The sequence below is a fragment of the Triticum aestivum genome, chromosome 3B, assembly GCF_018294505.1.
Source record: "Triticum aestivum cultivar Chinese Spring chromosome 3B, IWGSC CS RefSeq v2.1, whole genome shotgun sequence".
Lineage (NCBI taxonomy): Eukaryota > Viridiplantae > Streptophyta > Magnoliopsida > Poales > Poaceae > Triticum > Triticum aestivum.
Window position 1 is genome coordinate 32,218,256 of NC_057801.1, and position 26,794 is coordinate 32,245,049.

General features: G+C 45.7%; 2 protein-coding genes and 1 long non-coding RNA gene across 3 annotated transcripts; 2 read left to right on the forward strand and 1 right to left on the reverse strand.

Annotated features, from left to right (window-relative positions):
- Nucleotides 1-2,642: 2,642 nt before the first annotated feature.
- Nucleotides 2,643-6,583, forward strand: LOC123064563 (heparan-alpha-glucosaminide N-acetyltransferase). The gene is made up of 12 exons (XM_044488019.1): nt 2,643-2,780; nt 2,854-2,935; nt 3,438-3,514; nt 3,675-3,787; nt 3,898-4,009; nt 4,101-4,217; nt 4,344-4,435; nt 4,532-4,598; nt 4,884-4,962; nt 5,072-5,163; nt 6,056-6,199; nt 6,338-6,583. The coding sequence occupies exons 1-12, from the start codon at nt 2,646-2,648 to the stop codon at nt 6,362-6,364; spliced, it is 1,137 nt and encodes a 378-aa protein (XP_044343954.1). The 5' UTR covers nt 2,643-2,645; the 3' UTR covers nt 6,365-6,583.
- A 1,319-nt stretch (nt 6,584-7,902) lies between these two features.
- Nucleotides 7,903-10,792, reverse strand: LOC123068397 (E3 ubiquitin-protein ligase SINA-like 2). Its single transcript, XM_044490985.1, has 3 exons — nt 10,481-10,792; nt 9,902-10,154; nt 7,903-9,681 (listed from the first exon to the last, which is right to left on the reverse strand). The coding sequence occupies exons 2-3, from the start codon at nt 10,043-10,045 to the stop codon at nt 8,431-8,433; spliced, it is 1,395 nt and encodes a 464-aa protein (XP_044346920.1). The 5' UTR covers nt 10,046-10,154; nt 10,481-10,792; the 3' UTR covers nt 7,903-8,430.
- Nucleotides 10,793-10,940: 148 nt separating this feature from the next.
- Nucleotides 10,941-13,836, forward strand: LOC123064564 (uncharacterized). The gene is made up of 2 exons (XR_006430729.1): nt 10,941-11,107; nt 13,615-13,836. It is a non-coding gene; the product is annotated as an uncharacterized lncRNA (long non-coding RNA).
- The last annotated feature ends 12,958 nt before the right edge of the window (nt 13,837-26,794 follow it).

Below are 26,794 nucleotides of genomic sequence, written 5' to 3' on the forward strand. Positions count from 1 at the left end.
AGCCTACCTGGTCATGTTGAAGTGCAGGTGTGCATGTACCATGGTAGAGATTGGAAGCACCTATAAATTAAGGTGTTCGCGTGCATGGATAGTTGTTAGTATAATGATGGATAGCGTAACAAAAACATATATGCGATTTTGCTGATGGGGCCAGCAGAAAGGCAAGACGACGGTGTATTAGTCGGCAGTGGGTGGTACAGTGGAAGCTCAAAGATAGTACTCCCTCCGGTTAGGTTTATAAGTCGGGTAGGGTTTCTTAGGTCTTTAATTTGACTAGGGAAACTTGTATTACATTTTAAAAAATCTAGGTTCGTTGTCAAATGTATTTTTTACCATATAATTTTCTTGGCATATTATACATGTTAATTTTATTAGTCAAATATTCCCCCGCAAAAAAATATTAGTTAAATAGAGAACCTAGAAACATGTGCCCAACTTATAAACCCAACCGGAGGGAGTAGCTCATCATCACCAATTCACCATCAAGAACAATGACAGACAGCACAAGACTAAAGCCGGCAAACGAAGAATACAACTAAAAAGGGGGGGAGCCCGACAATAAAGATATCCAAAAAAAATCAACAAAATGACGGCCTACCTAGTCACCTTCAAGTGCTACTCGATTTGCATGCACCATGGTAGAGATTGGTGCATGCGATTAGGCATTCTCTGTGCAATCTGACCATCCAGGTTTAATTCTTAGAATTGATGCATGATTTATATGATCTTCCCTTTTATTTACTTGAGAAGCAAATTGGTGCATGAAAAAGTTGCGCTACACCCGGATGCATTGTACCCATGATGAATAGTAAAATCAAAACAAATAGGAAAAAACTGAAACTTTGTGACTTCCATTATGACCAAATGTTTTAGGTGCTTGCAAAATTTGGCGGCCAAATAACATAAAATGAGCTCCATACAAACAACCCAAAAATTCTGCTCATCCAATAGTGCACACAAGTTTGAGCACATTTTTTGTTATGTTTTGTATGGAGCTCCTTGAATGTCATTTGGCAACCAAATTTTGCAAGCACTTAGAACCTTTGATCATAATCAGGCCACAAAGTTTAGATTTTTTTTACTTGCTTTTATTATTTTACTGTTCATCATGGGTGCAATTCAGGGTATAGAAAAACCACACTCGGGTGGGACTACCCATCAATATAATGCTTATGGTACTCATAGTTAAATATCATTGAGGGTCAGACTTGGTCAAGATAAAAATCCAGCTACTAATACTGAAAAAACGGTTGTGTGCATCTCTAATTCTCTATTTGGTGCAGAGGTCGAGAGAAGTGAAATTGTCTCTCAAATTTGAAGCGCGTGGGATATGGAGGATGAAAACATATACGTATTAGCCCACTTGCATATATGTTAGCTATGCAAAGCCAAATGGTGAGGACAAAAGCATTTTACACGCGTGCATGGAATATGTTCTTAAGGTTTGCTTGGTTGGTTCTCTGAACTGAACTAGACCATTAGGACTGAATGTTCTTATTGTAATGCAGGTTGATTCCGATTTGGTTTGTGGTCGCGAATTTTCTGAATAACAAAAAGAATGCGGTTTTGCTGATGGAGGCAACACAAGACGTTTGCGCGCCCTGTCTATAAATCTGCAGTGGCCAGTGGGTGGAACAATGGAAGCTCGGAGATAGTAGCGCTTACCATCACCATTATCATCAGCAGCAGTATGTCGGCGCCGAAGATTGTCGTCCATGGCAGTGGTGGTGAGCTTCATGAGGGAGATGAGGAACACCACCTCGACGTCGAGGCGGGTGACGGCAATGGCACAACGATGAGGAGCAGTACACAGGTGACAGCGCAGGGGCGCGAGCGTCTGGTGTCGCTCGACGTCTTCAGGGGGATCACCGTTGCGGTCAGCGAACTTTCTACCTTTCTAGCTATGCCCATAGAGTATTGGTCACAAAGCACACAATGGAACTCATAGCTTCATGCATGCATGATGTGAAAATAAACTAAGGTAGAGACTTCAAATAATATAATCTAACCCACTCCAAAGGGGTTACTACGACGCACTACACATAAAAATATGCAAAAGAGATGATTTGGCATAAAGACATTCTGGCCCTTATTTTATAAGGTCATAAGTTGGGCTTCAACTTTACTTAGACCAACAAAATTCCGTCGATGCTTACTCCAACCACTCAACCTGGCAACCACTTGCTAACTTCATGTGACGGAAGAGAGAAATTGTTTTTTTTATTTCTTATGGCCTGGTCCTAGCACTATGACACGCTGTCTTTGATTTTTGTTGTTCTTGTAAGGGCCTCTCCTCGCAGTGCTATTAATTACAATTTGAAAGCCTCCAACATGAAATTAATAACTCGTGAAAACTATTTGTTTTTTCTGAGTAAATTATGTGTCCTAAGCTTTTTGGAGACCTTAACACTGAAATCTTTGGACCTCCACGAAACATTGTTTGGAAGAAACTGCCTTTACATTAAATCATATCTCTTCTATTTCATTTTTAAAAAGGGTGAAGGTTTGTCTCTTTTTATTAATTAAGGCCTAACTAGAAAAACAGTGTTACAACTCAGAAGCCACGGGTTAGGCCTCAAAATTAATTTTTACCTCTCCCACCACATATTAATTTAACCTAATGAAATATCTATACATTACAGCTCATGATCATTGTCGATGATGTTGGTGGTCTCATTCCAAAGATAAGCCACTCACCATGGGATGGCGCCACACTAGCGGATTTTGTGTTCCCCTTCTTCCTCTTCGTCGTGGGAATCTCATTGGCCTTTGCCTACAAAGTACTACTAGTGCTCATAGTATTAAATTATCAAACACTAATACCAACTCACGGCTAAACCAAGTTTTGTGCAGAGGGTGTCAAATAGAGTGTCGGCAACCAAGAAGGCCGTGCTCAGAGCTGCAAAGCTCTTTCTTCTAGGCCTATTGCTTCAAGGTAAATACACATGCGTTTACCTAACGGCCTTCATCACAATTTGATTACAAACATAGTCTGGTTTACTACATGATTGTTCGTCCACACACTATAATAGTGTCACAACCCTATAATAATATAATGTACATAGTTGCATTAGAGGTAATCATGCATCATGTTTTAATTCAAAGAAATTTGAGTTGAGGAATATTTCAAAGTATCAAATTAAATAAAGGGCTAAAACCCTAAAAATGTATTCAATGAACCCAAAATGCTCTTCCTTAATGTTTCATAAAAAGATATTCTTAAATGTTAGTAGAGTAGTTTATTATACAACTCTAGCGATCATAATATAATATATTCTTACATTAGTTATACAATGGTGGCGTAAATTATAGTTAATAAAGGTGGAGTAATAATTTGGTCATGAAAATAAAAGTACCCTTTTTAGCAATAGAAAAATCCAAGTGGTTCTGAGAGCAATCATTTTATAGTTGTAAAACTATGAACTTCTATTTTCAAGGTGGCTTCTTCCACAACATACATGATCTTACATATGGGGTCGATATTGGAAAGATACGGTTAATGGGTGTCTTACAGGTACCAATCATCGCCAACCTATCATTATGAACATAATTCTTTGTTCGGACACACACACAACAATTTTATTTTTTACTTTCATGTAAAGAACAAGAGGGAGATCTGTGCATGTGATTCAGCACAACAAACCGTTTTATTTGATATATCTCACTTGATGTAGAGAATTGCAATGGCATACCTAGTGGTGGCACTATGCGAAATCTGGCTACGGGATGGTGGAGAAGGTGGCATAGGCTCTGGCTATGCAATAATCAAAAAATACCGATGCCAGTTGTGAGCATAAGACACTGACCTATACAAACTTGTTGTCATTTAAGTTACTTAACTAGTTAATTTGCCTTGTTATTATTCACATACTTCATCCCATCATTTTTTTTGCAAAGTCTTGTGGGTTTAGTCCTCACGGCCACATACACGGTGATTTTGTACGGTCTGCCCGTGCCGGACTGGGTATATAGTGTCACATCATCGGACTCAACCATGAATCATTTTGTGGTAAGCTTTCACTTCTGAAAATTCTTAGTCCTTTCGTATTTGTATGCATTTTTTGTCTTAAGAACCTTTTTTTTTCTTTGATTAAATGCAGGTGAAATGTGGAGTGAGAGGGCATACAGGACCAGGTTGCAATGCCGTTGGCATGATCGACCGAAGTATATTTGGAATCCAGCATCTTTATACACGCCCGGTCTATCTCAAAACAGAGGTATATATTCAATCAAATAGTAACCACAAGAGATAGTGGGGTCATGAAATTCTAGATATCTTGTTTGTTCAATATTCCTAGTACTATCGTGACAAGTTCTCTCATCTTTCCATTTGGAACTTGTAGTGGTGTAGCATCGACTCCCCCAACAATGGACCGCTCCCGTCTGACGCGGCACCATGGTGTGAAGCCCCTTTCGATCCAGAGGGCCTCCTAAGGTGTGGAAATAGTGCCATCTTCCTCAGCTAGCCATTGACCAATTGAAGATGCATCTGAATCTCACTATATACTAATCATCTTCATGTACAATGTAGCTCCTTGATGGCAATAGTCACCTGCTTGGTCGGGCTCCAGTTCGGACATGTCATCATCCACTTTAAAGTATATATATCATTCTCCCTCACCAGAATATCAGCTTTCCTTTCATATGATGGCCATTGGATTTTACTCTCTCCCCGACTAAGCAACTCCGAGGGACTTTTCAGGGCAAAAGTTGCTGCTTGTCTCAAATGAGGAAAAAATTACTTTCATGGGTGATTCAGTTTGTTTGTCATTTAAACTCGTTGCTATGAAATGCCCAGAGACCAGCCCAATTTGTTGTTATGCGTTAGTTCACCGTCAACAAAATCCTAGTTCCCGATGACTAACTCTACATCATTCGTGCAGGAGCATGATGAGAGAATGGTGCGGTGGTCCCTCTCGGCGTTGAGCTTATTGGCTCTAGGCTTCTCACTCGACTTGTTTGGTAATTATTTTGCTGATTAATTAATTATCTTGTGAATGCAAAAAAAATAAGTTTATGATTTTGTAAATACCATGATTAATGATGTGCTTTGGGGTTGACATATGTGCAGGGTTGCGCATGAACAAGTCACTATACAGTCTTAGCTACACATGTGTAACCACCGGCACAGCTGGCCTTTTCTTCACGGGGATCTATCTGTTGGTTTGTTACTATAAACAAAAGGAGTTTAAGTATTTGATTTTTTTTCTTAATTATAAAAATCTACTATTAATCCCACATTCCAAAACTCGAGTTTACATTTCATCTCTCAACTCTAAAACTAGACGAATAAAAACCTCAACCATGAAAATAAAGGATTGATACTCTAAGGGTGTTCAGATGGTAGTAGTTGGCATTGGACCACCCAATAAAGTTAACAAAAAAAACTTCAAGAAAGCATACAAAAAGCTACAAGTTTTTCTTAGAAATAATCCCAAAACTTAATTAAAATAAAGATAAAACGATCACAAAATATAGAAATTGAGGAGAAGGAGAAAACTATACAAGTTACAATTAAATTAGGAACATTGTGGTTTCGACTATTTATTATTTTACATTGTATGTAAAAATTTCATTGATTTATAATAAAGTTAATGGTATGTCTTATTTATATGTTTTTACTCCAATTTTCTTGAGTTTATTTATTGATCATAGGAAACCACTTTCACATTATCCAAATCATCCGCAGAATAGCCTCATGAGTGTAATGTGTCTGGTTTTGGTTGTTCGGTTTAGGTTTTGGTGGTTCGGTGCAATTTGACTAGTTTAAATATTTACACATTAAATCTACTCTAATAAAAAAAAGCTAAATATAAATTAGAGGAGAGGAAACTGAGAAACAAAATGCATGTTTTTGGTTGCCTCTGGGGCACTGTCTTGAACATTTGCAGGGCACAGTTCAGTCCTGAGAGCATTGTAGATGTAAATGCTTGGATTGCGCTTGCCCTTGCAGCATGAAAAAAGAAACAAGTTTTGTCATGCGCATGGAGTAGGATTTATCTCTAATATTACACTTGATTCTCTCCATTTTATGTACTAAATATTATTTTTATAGGTGGACGTGTACGGTTACAAGAGGCCGGTTCTCCCAATGGAGTTGATGGGAAAGCATGCCCTAATGATTTTTGTTCTGGTAGCATGCAACGTCGCGCCAATCCTGCTCCAGGGGTTCTACTGGAGGGTACCAAATAATAACCTTGTAAGGCACCTAAGTTCCCTTCAATACCTTCTTTTCCAGGAATTTCTTTTTGATACTATTTAACTAGCTATGTTTAAAAAATGTGTGCGTATATATAATTGATGCCATCGCTTTTTGTCGGTTTGTTTTCTCGAACAGTTGAAACTCATTGGAACAGGCGATTGATCTTTCCAGTTGCAAGCTAGTTCAACTAATGCTCGAAGGAAGTGCAGTATCAACTATCACGGCACAAAGCCAGCATCTATTTCACTTGAACTCAATGCGATTTCATAAATCACAAAGGAGATTCAATGTTTGATTGTAAAGTTGAGCTCTCATCATCTGGCTTCGTGATAGCATGTGTTAAGTAATGGTTCTTCCAAACAGTGCTAGCTAAGTACAAGTCTGTGTATGTGTATTTTGTTGTGATTTTTTAAAATAAAAGGTAGTTTAAGATTCTTCGCCGTATAAGAGTTCAGCTTCCGACCTCTGCATCGTAGATGTACACAGCCAACAACATACAAACACACAAACGGAAACACACCTGGACATTGTTGTCGTCTCGTTCGAGCGTGACTTGACTTAATCCTATGTTGGGATAGGTGATGAATAGTGTCTCGACTAGCGGCTTGGATCGAAGATAAGGCTGCCTCGAGACCTCCCTTCCTTTGACAGGAGAAGTGCTCAACTAGTGCCTCAGGTCGAACACAAGGCCACCTCAAAATTCCCTCGTCATCGTTCTGAATCTTTCAAGGTTTTTTGAAGCTAGCTACTTTATCCAAATCCTTCTCAAGTCATTCGAATGCCTCTCCCTTGAGTTGTATTCAAGTGAGAGTGAATGATTCCATGCCTATGTGGGGCTTCATATAGGCTATAGGAGCCCTTGATACATGGCCAAGATATCCATGGTGATGGTAAAGTCTGGTTCGGTCTGGTAGACTAGGTGGGGAGGGGTGGTGCAGGGTCCATGGTGGACTAACCCACTCACACCTCAACCTTTGGTTTAGAGGAATTTTGTAGGAATTTCATAGGATAGGATTTCTATAGGAAAAATTCCTTTAGAGCCCTTTGGTTTGTAGGAATGGAATCCTATTCCTATGGAGGAATTCTTCCTATCCTCTACATTTCATAGAAAAATAAACATTAGCCTAGACTCAATGTTAAAAATCCTATGATGTGAATCAAAGGGCATCTCCTTTCCTATTCCTACTCATAGGATTTGAGATACATGTCATCTCATTTCCTATGACTTACCTATTCCTACGATTTTCCTACCCTATGAACCAAAGAAGGCCTTACTGGGCTTCTTTCTCTTGTGCCTTCATCCTTGGATTCTTCTCCGTTACCTGCTGACCATTACTAGTTGACTGGACATTTCTTTACTTGCTGACCATTACTAGTACTCCCTCCGGTCCAAATTAATTTACGCAGCTTTAGTACAACTCAAATTAATTACGCAGCTTTTGTACAACTCAAATTAATGACGCGGCTTTAGTAATAATTAATTTGGATCGCAAGGAGTAGTATAACTCGCTGAAAAAGAAGCAGAGAGCTACAAAATACTCCAGCTACAAATGACATAGAATTTCGTTTAAATCTTCAGATAACCAAACACCTGTTCAGTCAAAGCACGATTCAGGAGAAGAAAACATTGCATCTTATCACCCTATCTGCGACCAGCTTGTGATCTCGTGTACCCACGCAGAAATGAAAAGGAAAAGAGATATACAAACATCATAACTGCAAAAGGTCATGGTTCATACTCGGCAGTCGGTCATGTAAATGCAGAGAAATGTACCTACATAACATACAGTGCTGTTTTATAGTAGTCACATTGTTGAAGCAATTTGCGGTCTTCTTGTAAAACCTCCGGGTAACCTCTACTAATTTATTCATGACTGTTACATCATCCAGAAGGTTGCCCCTGGAAGAAACTTCGCCAGGAGCTTGATTTCCTCGTAAATTGCATCAGCGGCATCATCATCAAACCCAAAGCTACATTCAGACTCTGCAGCCACACGCTGCCCAGTAATGTGTTCAAGGAGCTGCAGCAATGCTTAACAACGGCGAGGCGATACTTGAGGCCAGAAATAGAGACTTCACATATATATCCTGGAACCAGAACGGTGCAAGCCAGGCAGAAGAACAGCAAGTGCACGGAAAACCTTTAGCGTACGGGAAGTCCGGAACATAAAGGCCTCTCATCCTCACCATCAGTACCAGAATACGCCCCTTCTTTAAACTGCAGGAATCTAAGCCGTTCCTCGAATAAAGGGTCTGAAAGCTATAGGTAAATCATCCTCATCACTGGTGTCAAAATAGTGCCTTTCTTGAACTGCAGGAGCTGAAGGCGTTCCTTGGACATGGCGTCTCCTGAAAGCTATTGGAAAATAATCATCATCATCGGTATCAGAATAGTGCCTTTGTTGAACACCACGAGCCGGAGCCGTTCCTCGAAGACGGGGTCTGCTGACACTTACAGGTCTAGCATCCTCCTCGTCCTCCTCCACCTGCCCATCATCATCATAAGTATTGGGCCTTCGTTGAACAGCAGGGTGGGATCTTCTGAGAAGTAAAGGTCTTTCATCCTCCTCCTCAGCAAGGTGGGATCTTCTGAGACTTAAAGGTCTTTCATCCTCCTCCTCCTCCTCCTCCTCCTCCTCATTGTCCTCATCATTCTCATCCTCCTCCACCACCTCCTCCTCCTTAGCAGGGTGAGATCTTCTACGACTTTTAGGTATATAATCCGCATCATCATCATCATCATCATCATCATCACAAGTATCAGGCCTTTGTTGAAGTGCAGAAGTCAGGCCCTTCCCTCGAAAACAAGATCTGCTGTGACTTATAGTTTGATGATTAATGGTGGCTCTAAGCATGATACTGTTTGCATCGTCAGAAACCTTTCCCTTGGGAAGTATTAAGTCATACACTGTCGGAAGCCCATCAGAGAGTGAAGAGCTCCTTATGTGGCAGTTTGTACTTCCACAGCAGCCAGTTGTTATGCAGTCATAACTCAGATTACATGTGAACTTCGATTTCCTCCTGTTTGGTTCGACACAGACGACTGAGATGGCATGTCCAAAAGGCTCTGACGCCATGCTGAGCAAGAAAAAGTAGCTGTTCCTGGTGCATTGCAAAACATGTAAGCCCGGCTGCAAGCAGAGAGACACTGTGCCAGAGTCTGGGAGGGTTGTCAATGGACACTTGTGCTGGGTCGTGAAATGTTCCAGGAGCACCTTTGTTGTTCCAGCGAAGCCACAACCAGGCTCTGGGCAGAAGCATGGGGCGTATGAGCATGCCTCCGTGTGTTCTTCTTTCTTGTAGTAGGTGACTGCCTCGGCACATCCGTACATCTCATTGGAGCAAGCTACTGTGACTGACTCGACAACATGTTCCATCCCAAAGCAGCGCTCGAATGTTGTCTCTTTAGAGCATAAATGGCACTTGCTGTCCAGTTGAGACGTACAACAATACGAGCATATGAAATGCCCCACGGAGCACTGTGGAATAGAAAGAATTGATTGGGTCCCATGAGGATAAATTTTAACATAAATGTACATTTTAATTTCAAGAAACATAAAACAACAACATGAGAAACATGTCCTTGCCAAGTAGCACCATGTCCAAAGATAGGTTCATCAAAGCTCTTATTTTACCTTGAGCTTTATCAATGAGATAAAAGCTTGAGTTGAAAGACAGGACAACACGTCGTGCATTTACCTGGAGTATTGGAGGCCTGAGGGGCTTCAAGCAGAGGGAGCAGTCAAGGTGCTCCATCCCCATGGTGACATTCAGCCTTTTGCCGCTGCTCTCTCCCTCTCCCTGCGCTTCAGCTTTTCTCTTGCTGGAGCTACTGCCATCCATCGCCAACACAATTCCAAGGTACACGCACTGGCTTGGTTGGTGTATGCTAGTATTACAAACGCAACATGCACTAGCTTGTCAACACAATCTCAGACGCCGCGGTGCTCCCCTGTTCCGCAAGATACACAGATAAAAGTCACAAAATGGCACTTATTCAAACAAGACTGAATAATTGATCAAACAGGTTGAGGACTGCAAGTATTTAACAAATATATGGTGGTGCTCTTGATCTGGCAGAAAAGTGTATTCGAGCCGATTTGCGCTATTAGGCGTGCGCCGATACGATAGCAGTAAATTACTGGGTAATCAGAGCGACGATGCATATGCAGGTAATCTGACAGAGAAGCAGTAAAAGGAAGAAATTTTTATTCCGGATTCAGAGTTTGGCACTGCCGACGGACCTAGGTTTTCGAATCGAGAGCGATGCGGACGTACCTAGGTTTTCGAATTGTGGGGTCTATCCGCTGGAAGACCTGGTCGCCTTCGCTGGCTCGAGGTCGCCGTTTCCTGATGGCCGCGCCGTCGGAGACGAGGTCGCCGCCTCCGGTGACCTCCCTCTCCGAGGTAAGTGGGGAGAAGACTGATGTGCCCTCGCAGGAGAGTCCTCCACTGTACCCCGCCGCCCGCGCGTCGTCGGCCTGGGCCTGATCGGAGTTGGGGAAGAGGAGGAGGCGACCGCGACGGCGGCACGGCGGGGGCGAGTTTGTCGGCGCGAGAGGGGAGTGGCTAGCCAAGCTTGGGGTAGGAGAGACTGAGAGAGTGGGCTGGATAATGGGCCGTTTTGGGTAAAAAAAATTGACGAGCGGATTGGAGGGGCCCAGAAACCTCGCAAATACCCGTTGGCCTGTTTGGTAAGCGTGGCTTCGAAGGCCCAAGCCTCCCGATTCCCCTTCGATCCACTAGCTTCCACGGGCTTCAGAACCCTCGAGGCCCCCCTCGAGGAATTGGTCGCCCGACTCGACTGGACACGCCGCCGCTCGACTCAGACACGCCGCCGCGACTCCTCCCCAAGTCGCCTCGACGCCGGCGATCTCCTCCGGCATACTAGACTTCTCCCCGGTGGTTAGTCATCGCAGCCCCTCCCCTCCCCTCCCCCCTCCTCTCCATGGCTGCCCCCTCCCGCATGGCCTCCAGGCGGCGGTCCTCCAGCCGTGTCGCCTCCATCTGCTTGGCCGCCTCAGCCCGCTCGTACGTCCCCGCCAGCCTATCCAGAGCAGCCGCAACCTCCGTGCAGGCTGCCCCTCCGTTCCCGTGGTGATGCTCCGCGGAGGAGCTCGGCGGCGACAACGAGACGGCCGTCCTCTGCCGCTTGGGCACCGGCGGCCAGTCGCGGTACAGGGGAGACCCGCCGGTCTCCTCCTCGTCCTCCTGGCAGTCCTCCCGTTCGACCTTGGGTGATGGTAGTGGTGATGGTATGCAGCGGGCGGAGCTGTTCTAAGATCTGTGCCTGATCTGATGTCTATCATCTTGCTGTCATCAGTATTGTTGTATCACATGTTTCAGTGAAGCCTACCGGCAAGCGGCAACACTGCCTTGAGATATTAGATTGGCTCCTTTGTTTCACAAATACAATTGTATTTTAGCATTAAGTAAATTTCCTGGATTACCACAAATATGATGAACTATACAGAATTTGATCATGGCTTGGATAGCTATTGAGCGTCAGATCAATTCAGCTTAAATAATACATACAAATTTACAAGTGATTATGGCTGCAACAATGCAGTCCACGACCACTTCAACTGTCTATATGACAACAAGTTTACTCTAGCAGTTTTGGCTATGTATAAACATGTAGGTCCTCAATACTGAGAAAAAGGTTAAATGTAATCCTACACGAGATTATCGGCCTCTATTTAATTTGAGCATATTTGGATTGGAGACGATGATTTACAATGATTTACATGAGATTATAGGACATACAGTGATTTACTAGTTTGTATCAGTTTTTTCATTTATTTTTCTCCTATATTTTTGATTAGCCTAATAGCTGATGCTTTCCGTTTGAGGCACAGCTTGACTCAAAACTGAATAATGCAGTAGTATATTATCTTTGTATAACTGTTGTTGCTAGTAGTTAATTGGTACGTAGACACGGAAGGACAGAGTGGTCAGTTCGGGAGCTCGTCCTGCTAGCTGTCTAGTTTACAATTCATGTCATACTATCACTTTTGTTCAGCTATTTGATATAACAGTTTAAATTATAGAAAAAAGGATTTACAATTCCTGTCATAATATCTATATTGAGCTTTACTGCTGCCCTTGGAATTAAAACATGTTAATGCTGGATGTGATACTAGCGACATGAATTATCAGCAACCTAGAATGTTACTGTCTGGAAAACATAATGCTAAGTTTATCTGCCTATTTGACAATTTTCCTACTTACATATGATGCCAAGTGTGCATTAAAGTTTATCCTCGCCAATGTTTCGTGTCAAGGAATTCCCTCTCTCAATGCTTGTACTAGCTAGCTAGAACATTACTCAACAAATCGCTGGATGCAGGGTAGACGCACACATGTGACATGTCCTAAGAATAAGATGCCTTTATAGTTAGTTGCATAATCAGAACTGTCCATGCCTGGTAGGCTGGTATCTAGGAAGTTGCATAATCATTATATAGTAGTCAATGGCAAACTGGATAAGATTTTGAAATGCGATCTCAACTAATCGTTCGAAATTCAGAATGCAAATCCCTATATACTTTTCTACAATATTTTTTTTACATAGTTTTATGATCGCTGCGAGCACTTCAGTAGAAATGTTTGCACATAATTTGGCGCGCAAACTTAGTTGCACTTGCTGTTACTTCATTAACATAGTGCTTGCCTTTTGGGAGGACTTCAGTAGAAATGTTTACATAGTTTTGTGAGACAGTAGGAATTACAGATCATTGCAGTTGCTTAGGTGTTAGCTTTCTCTTCCCATACCGGCATTTAGTCATAGTGCTTGCCTTTTGGGAGGAGGGAAGGGCAAGCTAGTCTTGAGGCTGTCTCACCTGATGTACTGACAATGTACATTGTTGAGCCAATTGTCTGTTTTGTCAGATAATTAACTTGATGCACAATAATTGCTTCTTATGGATGTGTGATATTTTCACATCACTGCATGTGTATTCCTTCTGCCCTTTGGTATGGATAGTACAGTCGTCCCCCTGATTTCTGTATGTCTTAGCAGCATATGTGCATATACACAATTTTTCTTGTGTTAGGAAATTCATCCAGCTCCATGTGAAGATAGAGTTTTCAGTCGGAAACAAATTTAATGCTCCCTCCGTCCCACAAGACAAGACGTTTTTGCAAGCTAAATATGCTTGCAAAAGCGTCTATATGTGGGACGGAGGGGGTAATTTTTAACAAGATAGGAGCTAGATTTAAGCCTTATTAATATCTCCACCCATCGGTGTGACAAAACTCAGAAACTGTGTTCTGCAGTTTAATAAATGTGTTTTGAAGAACATCATTTGCTTGAAGTGGTAGCTAGCAGTTATATTTCCTTTACTCAATAGTAATACAACATTACGCTCCCCATGTTTATAGAAGGTGTAAATACCTTTGCTGTGTTGCAGATTCTTGAGGTTTCAAGTCTGTTGGAGGAAGGCTCGTCCGTCATCAAGAGGAACTCGCTGTCAATTCATCTGTAGGACAACATCATTCTCACCCTTGCTTGGTCTGTAAAAATATAATTGATTGTGAGCTATGAGAGATTATGTTGCTGTGATGTGATTGATATTGCCGTGATGAGATACTGATTCCAAGTCAAGATGTGAAGAACTGCTGTCACATTTTTATTAGGTGTCATTCACAATCTTCTAGCAAGTTTGTCTTGCTATGATGCTATTTAACCTGTAAAGATTGGATTTTTAACTGTTTCAGACCATTTTAACTCAATAGGGCAATCCCTGCCTACCAAACAGTGTTTTATATGGAGGGGATTGTGGCGGGAGAGGGATTTCAGGTTTCAAGGGGATGTGAGGGGATTGGGTGGAAGAGGGGGATTCACCAAATCCCCTGAAATCCCCTCCTCCCCAAACCTCTCAAATCCACTCCTACCAAACAAGGCCTAAAAAACTATAAATCTGACATCAGATTTTTAATCATGGCAAACCAAACGTTTTTTACGGACTTTTGTGTTTACCCGGGATGACAAGTTTAGTTGGCAAGCATAGAAAATCTGCCTAAGTTTGTTTTCTTGTCAGGAAATTGCGGTGCTCGTAAACTAAATTTGCCATCCTCACATCAACTAAAGTCGCCATAAAAAAATTACATATCTTTTTTTCTATGAGCATGCTTACTTTTCCTCTCCTAATTAACTTGGAAATAGTTTCGAAATCCAAAATGAATTGTATATGCCATCTTTTATAACTTTAAAATCGTCCTTCCTCTTTCATAAGCTTTAAATCGTGTTCATAAAAGCTTAACATCTTTATCCTACAAAGACTAACAAAAAAAAAGATGGCATCATATCCAATAATCGAATTTGATCATAGAGAAAGTTCAATCTATGCCTAGACCTATAGGGATACACTGATATATTTCATTTTGCTTCAGTTTTGAAACTGTAACATGTAGTGCTCAGCTTGTTAAGATTTGTAGACATGACAATTTGTTATAACTTACTACTCCCTCCGTCCGAAAATACTTGTCATCAAAATGGTTAAAAAGGGATGTATCTAGAACTAAAATACGTCTAGATACATCTCCTTTTATCCATTTTGATGACAAGTATTTCCGGACGCAGGGAGTATCACATATACCCATGCATTGCAACGGAAGAGATATCTTTTTGTGAGAAGCAGCGGGAGAGATAAATGATGTGTCCACTGAAAACGGTCTCTGCATCGGTGGGTGACAGAGCGAGGAGTTGCGGTCTTCTCGCATGTCATGACGGTGGTGGGGTTGGTCGGCATGGCGGCGACCACCCAACACATGCATTTTTGTCCTCCGGGTCTGCCTCCATCTCGGTTTTGTGGCTGCCTCCTCATTCTATGCCAGCGCGGTGACCTTGGGGCACGGTTGCTTCGACCACTCTCTCCTACGACGGCGAAACGAGATGATTACTAATTGCAATGCATAAATCATGTTTCATTAACATAATCAGTGCATAACCAAGCATGAATGTCCCTTCTTTACCAGGGTTTATTCTCTTCGATTATTTTAGCACTCACGTGCCCACAAATTTATTGAAATATAGCCAAACCAACATATTCTTTTTTATTGGCACGGGCAAGCTAGCACCCGCAATAAATTATGGAGTCCCTTGTTTAGCTCATGATTCACGACACAAATATTTTTATTTCACACAAAACTTAGAGACATACAAAACTGGTGGGATTTAGTATAAAGCTTCAAGGTAGGACTATTTTTATCGTAATTGCAAGCTACTTGTCGGTGTCAAAACTGGCGGATCTCGGGTAGGGGGTCCCGAACTGTGCGTCTAGGCGGATGGTAACAGGAGACAAGGGACACGATGTTTTTACCCAGGTTCGGGCCCTCTCGATGGAGGTAATGCCCTACTCCTGCTTGATTAATATTGATGATATGGGTAGTACAAGAGTAGATCTACCACGAGATCAGAGAGGCTAAACCCTAGAAGCTAGCCTATGGTATGATAGTTGTTCGTCCTACGGATTAAAACCCTTCGGTTTATATAGACACCGAATAGGGTTAGGGTTACACAGAGTCGGTTACAATGGTAGGAAATCTACATATCCGTATCGCCAAGCTTGCCTTCCACGCCAAGGAAAGTCCTATCCGGACACGGGACGGAGTCTTCAATCTTGTATCTTCATAGTCCAGGAGTCCGGCCAAAGATGATAGTTCGGCTATCCGGACACCCCTAGTCCAGGACTCCCTCAGTAGCCCCTGAACCAGGCTTCAATGATGACGAGTCCGGCGCGCACATTGTCTTCGGCATTGCAAGGCGGGTTCCTCCTCCGAATACTTCATAGAAGATTTTGAACACAAGGACAGTATCCGGCTCTGCAAAATAATTTCCACATAACACCGTAGAGAGAATAATATTTACACAAAATCAATCTGATGATGTATTCCGCAGCGTGTAATCACGCCGCGGCCAAGTTTTTATTCGAATCATTTTTACTATACCACCTCAGCGCGTTTAGCGAGGCGGTTTCCTTGGCACGTCTTGTCAAAGCAGAGATCGTGTCCCCCTTATTCCGGGATCCTCATCAATACGGATGTGGGTAACCCAACCGCGCCATTGATTACGGCGCTTGGAAGATAAGCGAGTTTTACCAGGCTGGTGGGGGCGCTTAGTTGCGTCCGTCCATATAAGGGGATAAGGATCCACCTTTTCACCTACGCCTTCTTCCTCCTTTGCTCATCCATTTCCGCGCACTCGAGCTCCAGCGCCCAAGTCCGCACATCCCACCTCAACCTTCTCCAATTATGTCTGGAGCGGGAGGCAAGTGGATGGCCTCCTCCGTCACGGAGGGGCACATCACAAAGCTGCGGGAGGCCGGATACTTGTCCGGCGACACCACGTGTCGGCTCCCCAACAAGGGGCAGCTCATGCCCACCCCCAGGCCCCATGAGAGGGTGGTGTTCCTCACCCACTTCCTCCGTGGACTAGGTTTTCCACTTCACCCATTTGTCCGGGGGCTCATGTTCTACTATGGCCTGGATTTCCACGATCTAGCCCCAAACTTCATCCTCAATATCTGGACGTTTATCATCGTGTGCGAGGCTTTCCTCTGCATCCAGCCCCACTTTGGTTTATGGTTGAAGACCTTTAGCGTCAAGCCGAAGATAGTGGGCGGCCAACAAGCGGAGTGCGGAGGCGCCATGGCGGGCAGGATGCCCAATGTTACATGGCTTGAGGGCTCCTTCGTGGAGACCATAAAGGGGTGGCAATCGGGGTGGTTCTACATCACTGAGCCGCGCGACTCCAAATGGGCGGCGGCCCCCGAATTCAGATCTGGCTCCCCCACACATCATGGAAAGAGACGGGCCTGACGTGGGGTGATTCGGAAGAGCTGACCGGACTCCAAACCTGTGTCCGAAACCTGGTGGACAAGGAGCACAAGCTTGTCAACGTAGTCCAGGTTATGCTCATCCGCCGGATTCTCCCATGCCAGCAACGGGCCTTCAATTTGTGGGAGTTTGATCCGGCACAGCACCGGACCTTGAGCCGGCTCTTCGACACTACGTACGAAGATGCCTGGAAGGTGCTGTTCAAGGGTGCCGAAGCTCCCGCATCCGCTACCGAAGATCGCGGATTTCGCTCGCAGCGTCAAGCCAACGAGGTAAGTTATTTTACCCTCTATTGGACTCTTTTTTCATAGTTTGACTCTATGCGGGATCTAAAACTCCCTATCCTCTGACAGGACTGGCTGAAGACGTCCGGACAGATTAACTGTCCGGCTCCCTTGCCAGAAGACCCAGCGAACGCCCGCTTGACGGGGCTGCTGGTTCCGGCACCTCACGTGGTGACGGAGAAGAAGGCCAAGAAGGAGGCCACGGGAACTCGAAGGAGCTCCCGGCGCCAGGTGCTGTCAGATTCTGAAGCAGAATCCTCTCCTGAGAACGAGGAGGAGGAAAAAGAAGCCTCTCCCCCAGCGGGGGAAGAGAAGAAAAGGAAGGCCGCCCCGACTGGGGAGGACGGAGGGTCCAAGAAAGGAAGGACCCTTCCTCCGGACTTCTCCACCAACAGCGACAACGACGGGGAGGAGTTACCATCAAGGGCCAAGCCCCTGGCGAGATCGTAAGTGTCCGGATTACAGAATAACTCATGATTTTTACTTGTCGCACAGTGTCTTCTAAAGCCGAATATAACCATGTAGCCCGCCCAAGGACGAGCTCGCTGAATCGTCGAGCGGCTCCCTGGATTCGTCGGATATGAATAGTACTTCACTTCCGGCCGCCTCCTCTCCTCGCGACGCGGACAACACCGCGGTGGAGTCCCAAAAGGGGCCCAACCAGGAGGAGGAGGTCCTGGAGGCGCCGCAAGGCGACCTCCCGGACTCCGGGCGCAAAGGGGGAAAAACCCCAGAGGGCTCTAAGTCTGGCCCTGTGCCGGACTCCATACCGGAACCTTCAGTGGTTCCGAAGTCCAGCAAGCGGCCCCTTCGTAAGAAGGGCAAGACTGCGACACCGGTGACCTCCGTCCATCCGGAGGCACCGGATAACTTGCTGGAGGCGCTTAACGGCGCCTCCATCAACGAGGAGCATCGCACTATCATGAGTGCGGTGGTCCACAAAGTTCAGTCCGCCAAGAGCGGGCTGACCGAAGCCTGCACCAGCCTTCTAACAGGCTTTGAGGTAAGTTTCAAATATGTAAAAATATTACCGCATAGACAGTAGCCCCTGATGCTTAGTTCGGTGTTCGGAAAGAAAAGCCGGACTGAGGATCTAAAAAGATATACGCAGGAGTCTAACATAAATATGTCAATATGGGAATGCAGGCTGCGCTGCTGACCTCTGCCGCACTGACTGCGGAGGTCAATGCATTGAAGCAGAGCCTCGAGCAGTCCGAGAACGAGCTCGGACTTGCCAAGAAGCAGCTCGAGGACAAGGAAGGTAAGTAATACCTTATTAAAGTAATACCTTATAGAAAGGATTTGGTTGCAAAAAAAATGACAGGAATACGTGAGTATTGCAGGGGCCACGAACGAGGTGGTGACCCTGAAGGAAGCGGTATCCGTGGCCGAAATCGAAGCGGCCGCGGAGCGCACCAAGCGAGAGGAGCAGGAGGCGCGGATGGCGGAGGTGCGGCAAGAGCTCCAGGCTCTCGTGAAAAAACACGAGAGTTTGGAGCGTGACTCGGAGACTCGAGAGTCCGAGCTCGCCTTGGCTCTTGAAAGTGCCAAAGCCGCTAAGGTCGAAGCCCAAAAAGGCCTCCAGCAAATTGAGGCGATGAAGAAGATAGCGGCGGGTAAGGCATTCTTTATGCAAAGCAAGCATGTGAAGGTGAATTATTTGTTACTTACCCGAATCCGGAGCTCTCCAGGAGCATTCGCAGATCTGCCCCGCAGTGTGTCCGATGCTACCGCTTTCTACCGAGCCGAGGAGGGAAGCACGACGGAGAAGGTGTTCTGGTCTCAGTATGCTGAGTCCGGACATCCGGTGCCCCTGAGCGACCAGCTGAAGCAGCTGGTCGAGCTCCACAAGGTCGCCGAACAGGCCATGAAGGGCCTCATAGTTCGGCTATGGCCAATGGAAGCCATGCCTGGGAGTTACTTCGGGTTGGTAAGGCGGCTGGTGGATGCCTGTCCAAGGCTTGAAGTCATCAAGCGCTCCGTCTGCATCGAAGGTGCCCGTAGGGCCCTTGCCCGTGCTAAGGTGCACTGGGGCAAGCTGGACAGTGAGAAGCTTGTGAAGGACGTACTGAAAGTACGTTATATCGACTAGAGGGGGGTGAATAGGCGATTTTTATGAATTCTTCACTGAGGAATTTGCCGGTGAGGAAATTCCTTAGCGAAGAGCTAATTGCAGCGGAATAAGTACTCAGAAGTAAGCATAACAAAATACGGGCATGGTCATCATGATGAAATGAAGACAAGCACAAAGTACAGAAAGCGTAAACACAGGATAACACAAGATGAAGACAAACAGACTGAAGAAATTGAACTGAGAAAATTGAGAAAGTCTTCAGTCAAAGTCTTCAAGCACAGATATGAACAACACTCAACACAGTAATGAGGAAATGAATGGGTTGAGGAAATGGAACCAGTTAGGTTGGTGAAGACAATGATTTGGTAGACCAGTTCCAACTGCTGTCTCAGTTGTACGTCTGGTTGGAGCGGCTGAGTATTTAAACTCGAGGACACACAGTCCCGGACACCCAGTCTCTGAGCGCGCAGCTCAGGACACCAAGTTCTCACCGTATTCTCCTTGAACTAAGGTCACACAGACCTCGTCCAATCACTCGTGGTAAGTCTTCAGGCGACTTCCAAACCTTCACAGACTTGGTCACTCGGCGATCCACAATTCCTCTTGGATGCTCTAGACCATGACGCCTAACCGTCTGGAAGAAGCACAGTCTTCAAAGGTAACAAGCGTCGGATCCACGCAGGATCAATCTCTTCAGTGATGCTCAATCACTTTGGGTTTGTAGGGGTTTGGTTTTTGGGTTTTCCTCACTTGATGATTTTCGCTCAAAGTCCTCGGAGGATGGGTTGCTCTCAAATGACAAGTGTCAAGTTCTCTCGGAGTAGCCAACCAGCTAGTGGTTGTAGGAGGCGGCTATTTATAGCCTAGGGAGCAGCCCGACATGATAAGACATAAATGCCCTTCAATGATATGACCGTTAGGTGGATAAGATATTTTGGGGACAGTTGGCGCGCAGCACAGCAACGGTCGGAAATTTGACTCTCAAATTCTTCAGGGCTATCATGTTCCTCACTATGTAGGCAATCCACACTGGTGAATTCCTAACTCCTGAGTCAGAACAAATTCCTCAGCGACCAGAAGAACTTCGTCTCTGTCACTGAAGAAATTGACTGAACTGTATGAGATTTCCAATGGCTTCACTCGAAGGGATTGGTAGGTGTAGGATTTTGAGTTGAGCATCACATGGAAATTTTTCCTTAGTATTTCCTCGACCCCCTTTAACAGTACGGTGTTTCCTATGACTCAAGAAAGAGAAAAACGAAACTATGAAAACAAAAGTCTTCGCGCTTCATGTTCCTCAAATGAATATCAAGTCTTCAAGGTCACACCAATTTCTTCACTTTCAAAGTCTTCAGAAAGTCTTCAGAATACCAAAGTCTTCAGTCGAAGAACTTCATTTTTAGGGGTCGACTTTCTCTGTAAATATCAAATTCCTTATAGACTTATAGACCTGTGTATACTCATAAACGCATTAGTCCCTTAACCTATAAGTCTTCAATACACCAAAATCACTAAGGGGCACTAGATGCACTTACAATCTCCCCCTTTTTGGTGATTGATGACAATATAGATTAAGTTTTCAACGGGGATAAACATATGAAGTGTAAATACTGATTTTGAGGAATTTGATTGCAAGATATAGAAGAACTCCCCCTGAAGATGTGCATAGTGAGGAATTTGCTTTTGAGGCAATGCACACTTGAAGAGTTGAATCATGGAGATCCCCCCCTATATCTTGTAATTCATACACGCATTTGATATATAATATGAAGAATTTGAAATGCATGATGAAATATGGTGCCTGATAAAATTCAGCATGCGTGCAATAATATTAATGAGGAATAAGCATGCGGAAAAATGCATCCAAAGTATCAGAGCTAGTGCAACAAAAGTATCAGCGCACCATCGGGTTTAAGATTACAACTCGATCCAATAAAGTTTCAGAAGAACGAGAGTTGTAACTTAGCAAAAAAATACCCTCAATATAGACCCGCTTGAAGACTAACTCAGATTTCTCCCCCTTTGTCATCAAATGACCAAAAGGATCGAAACTGAGGACTAACGCCCCTGAAGAAAATCAAGTTGATGGAGGAGCGCCAATGTTGTCGGGGTCGGTTGTTGTAGGAGGGCCTGCCGCAGTGTCATCCAAGTCTTCATTTTCATCAGTGTCGCGCGATGAAGAATAAGAGCTGGCCACCAAAGGAGGAACCTTGACCCTCTTGAATTTCTTCGGCGGAGGTGCAGACCAGTCAAATTCTTCCTTGAGACCCATCGTCTCCAGTTCTTCAGCGCTATAGACATGAGTGAGGACAGCCCAGGTGCGGTTGAATGTTTCATGAAGGTAGTATTGGTTTTTCTTCACTGCATTGTGTGTTGAGGTCATGTTGTGAAGAATTGAACCAAGCTGACGCTTGACCCATTTATGATTGCGATCAACCTTCTGATGAAGACTGAGGAGTAACTCACGATCAGTCATCACCCTGGGTGCTGTAGCTTGAGGATTTTGCTTGGCTGAGGTATTGGCGGCAGAGTCATGTGTGGCAGAGTCGTCATTGGTAGAGTAGGATGCAGCCTTGCGAAATTGACCATCCAATGGACGAATGCCTTCATCTATCACAGCAGCGGCCTTGCCTTTGTCATCAGCTGAGGAAACTGCCCGTTTGAGGACTTCAATTGGAGGCAAGTAGCTGCAGTGGTTCAGAGTATCAGCTTTGTAATTGAGTGAAGACCTTGCCCTGATGAACCTCATAATCCAAGGCGCATAAGGCATCAGCTCAAAAGGTGACATAGCAATGTTCGCCAGAGTCCTCATGAAGAAATCATGGAAGTTTATGGGAACACCATGAATGATATTGAAAAGCATATTCTTCATGATGCCAACGACTTCTTCATCATTTGAGTCGTGGCCTTTGATAGGACTCATTATCTTCGTCAGAATCCGATAGACAGTCCGAGGCACATACAATAATTCCTTGATGAGGAATTTAGTTCGAGGGGCCTGCCCTGGCTTCAAAGGCTTCATCAGCACTTGCATGTAATGATTTCTAAGTCCAGGTTCACTGTAAATGCAACGTGCACCGTCAAGGGGAGGACTGAGAGGAAGGACACGAAGCAATTCAGTTGCTGGTGCCTTGTAGTGAGTGTTTTCAGACATCCAGTCCAACACCCATGAGTTTACGTCTTCAGTGTCTCCAGTGATATGCAGTGTCGCGTAGAACTGAAGAATAACACTACTAGGAAAAGGCATGCTAGTGGCGCACCGAATTTAACTTCTAATGGCGCACTACTGGTGCGCCACTAGCATCACGCCATTAGAATTAAATTCTAATGGCGCACTACTGGTGCGCCATTAGTATCTGGTGTTCTAATGGCGCACCGCGTAGTGCGCCATTAGTATAGCCTGCAGTGCGCCATTAGAATGCCTCCCAGGGGCCATATGTACAAATGTGCTTTGGCATTCTAATGGCGCACCAGCAGCTAATGCGCCATTAGTGTGATGATCACAGTGCGCCATTAGTGTCTTGTGTGGTGCGCCATTAGTATGAATATTAGGTTTTATTTTTTTTGCTTTTCTGATTTTTGCACAGGTTACAAAATATATTATTGCATAGAATATAGACAGCAGCACACAGCAACATCAGATTCATCAAATACAATAGAAGATTAGTCTCCGAATACAATTCATCATATTAGTCTCCGGATTCAAAAGACCGGACAAAGATAAAACATTACAAGTCTCAAGACCGCGAGTATCGAGTTTGCCTTCACATTACAAGTCGATATCGATCATCTAAACTACCATCACATAGAAGAGAGCTGTGGTCATCACGATGAGCATCATCGCGATCAAACTGGTCTTCATCCGGTTCCTCCAACGCTCCCTCCTCTCTCCCGCTAGATAGCGGGCGTATCTAGATTCGGCCTCCGCCCTAGTGGTGTACCCTTTGTAACTGTTACCGCTGAAACGGTGAACCTGTCTCCGACACTCCTCCCAGTCATCGTAGACTCCGGGAACCTTACCCTTGTACATGACATACGACGGCATCTCTATGCACAAGCCAAACAACAGACAATACATAAGCAATGTGTAAGTATGCAACAAAAGGATCGGAAGAGAAAAGCAAGACATTAATAGCACGATTCATGGTCCTACTAATAAATAGCATCGATTACATCTAAGTTGAACAACCGTCCAAACCAAAGAGACATCCGAATTCATTAAAGTTTAATTACAACATGAGCCAATCAATGTTTCAGAACTACACATCACTACTTTCGACTCAACTCATCGGACAGGAGCGTGGGTGAAGCCGCCGTCTGTCGTGATGGTCATGAAATCACGGTCGTTGTCACCCTGCATTTGTAGCATTTCATCTATCTCACTGTTGGACGGTTGATATCTGAGGAAGAACTGCCCCGCGGTATGAAGGACATCTTGATGGATGATGTCCGCAAACTCCGACTGGATGCGGAAGAATTCTTGTCTGAGGTCCGCGTCCTGGACTGCCGACAAGCTCGCGGCCCAATCTTTGAGATTATCTGGTAGCAGAAGGTGATGATGGTCCCTTACGATCGCCCGCATGTGATGGAGGGCGTAGTAGGCATCCTTCTGACCGCCAGGCGGCTGCTTGACGCAGCAGAACTTCGTATTGTGTGAGAAGATGTGCTTGCCGTACTTACGAACTGGCCTGGTGAAGGTGCCTCCAGATTGGGCGTAGCCGGGGAGAACATCATCAAGAACTTTCTTCACATTTGTGTAGTCTATCATGGAGTTACGGTTCGGGTCGAAATACGTGGCCATGGAATATTTCGGGCTTAAGAGGATGAGTGTGCAATGTGTGTCACTGCACAGAACACGGAATGTTAGAAAAAAAAGAACGATCGAAATCTAAGAAATCATATGTTACGGGGCGGTTAAGGGATGACTTACTCGGGAAAGTAAGGCACAAGGAAGTTATCCTTATCTGCGTTTGCCAGAATGACGCCTTCGAGGTGTGAACTCGCAACTTGGCGGTCCCCAGCGCTGCTCAAGTGCTTGGCACGCATGTAGAAGGGGTCGACTATCACGATGTCCGGGGTATTGTCTCTAATGATCCGCATCTGCATGCTCAGCGAAAACAGCCGAACGAAGGTGTAGTGCAACGGATGAAGGTTAAACATAGCAAAGATGTCATCAAACCGCAGGACGATCATACCCCCGATGTCGCCATCCACAAAGCCCTTGCTCTCTGGCACCTTGGCCACGAAAACCGGGTATGCCACATCCTTCTCTCTGAGATGCCGCTTCTCCAAAATCAGAACATTGTCGTGCAGACTCCGCATAGCACCGGTTGCAGCATTCAGCATATTTGGCGGTAGCATCGCCCTACCCGCCACATGCACCCTCCTCGAGATATCCTTAGGTGAAGGTGGCCCATCCTGAGCACGGATCGAACTCGGTGCCGGCTGGCTCGCACCGGCGCCCTTGTTAGTCTTTCGTTTCCGGCCCTTCTTCTTGATCTCCTGTAATGGGACCGAGTTCTGCTCACAGACCGCCTTCTTCAGCGTGTTGGGGCTGATAATATTTCGCGCCTCAGCTATCTGAGGCTCGGTGAAGGCGGGAGCTGGAGGCGTGTCCTGAGAACTGAACGCCAGACGACGCTTGTTGCAATTGGATTTCTCCGTCGTACCAGCTAGATCGCGGTGGTCTTGGTTGGGTTCTTGAGAAAGAGGCCCGCAGAACTCGTCAGCGTACCCATGTTCGGCAAAGTACTTATCAACTTTAGTAAATGTACCGTCGTCGTTGTCGTCGCCGTCCGGATCCTGTGCCATAGGGCTGTCCGGATCCTGTGCCATAGGGATGTCCGGCAGGTCCGGTAGCGTTGCGGCGTTCTTGCCATGGCTTGGCGCCGGCACGACTGGCGGTCTTGTCTGTGGGGTGGTGTCCCCCGCCCCCAAACGAATCTGGCTCTTCGACCATAGCAGGGGCCAGTTTACACAGGTGCCGAGGGTCATCTCATCTTCTTCGTCGGCCCCAGCGGGTCGAATCGGAGGTAATAGCTCGTCGCAGCCTGGCAGCACCCGGACCACTTCAACCCTATACATTGTGGTTGGCATCGGATTACCGTGGAACATGGGGTTGCCCGGTTGAACGATTCTTCCCTTGGCGACATCGACCAACTCGGCGCCCACGAAGTGCAGAAGAGTGCAAGGAACGTCGGCGGTGCCCTGGAAAAACATGTATAGGGCGTCAGTGATGCCCAGTCAAAGGCAAGGAGATGAAGTCATCGGCCGAGAGGCTTAGTTACCGTGATGACGTCGAGCTCAGCTAATGTCGAGGCACCGCCAACGGCGGGCGTGCAACTGACGGAGGGGGCGCTTGCTGGTGAGGTGCCGGTCGGCGTACACCCGGGTGCATTAAGCTCCAATGCCCGTGCCGGTGCCGGAGACACGAATACCGCCTCCACCGGAGACACCGATGGTGCCGCCGCCGGAGACACCGATGGTGCCGCCGCCGGAGACACCGATGGCGCCGCCGCCGGAGACACCGATGGTGCCGCCGCCAGAGACACCAATGGCGCCGCCGCCGGAGACACCAATGGTGCCGCCGCCGCGCTGTGCGAGTTGCTGGCCGTGAAGCTGGGAACCGGGGGAGGCCCCTTTTGGCCACCCGCAATCCACGTCGTCAGCCCATGAATCAACGTAGGCACCATGGCGTTGAGCGTCGTTCCAAGTTGTTGTTGCACTTGCTCATGGACAAGCTCCGGAATCCGCGCCACTTGTGCCTTGAGTTCTTCAACCTCGCGCATCTGGCTTTCCGAGCTGGTCTTTTTCTCCTTCCGCACACCAGCGGTATAGTATGACCCCCATTTTGTGGACAAGCCTTTGCCGGCCACACGACCAGCTGACGTCGGCTTATCGAGCTTATCCTTCTTTTTCATTACGTTCAACGCCCTATTTAAAGGGGTGTCGAAAGGGGAGCTCTTAGACGACCCCGCGCTACTGCTTTCATTGTCCTGCGAAAGGAACATGAACCATTTAGAAATATTGGGGATTAATTAGAGTGCAACCATATGGAGCTAATTACGCGGGGGTGTATTCCTTACCAGAACAAGCTCAAGCGCCCTGGTCTTCGGATCCGTGGTAAGCTCCTTTGTTATCGGGTCCTCCTTGTACCGGGCCCTGACATAGTTCCTGGTCTGCTTGTCACCGCTGTATTTCTCGAAGCGGGGTGGCAGGCCTTGCTCGGCACGCTCCGCGTCCTCCTTGTCCCATATAGGCTCCGCCACTCTATAACCGCCGGGACCGAGTTTGTGTTCCCCTAAGTTCAACTCCCGCATTTCTTTCCCCCACTGACTTGATTCGGAGGTTGCGGGGCTCTGGCACTTGATCTTGAACTCCTTGTACTCATCTTCG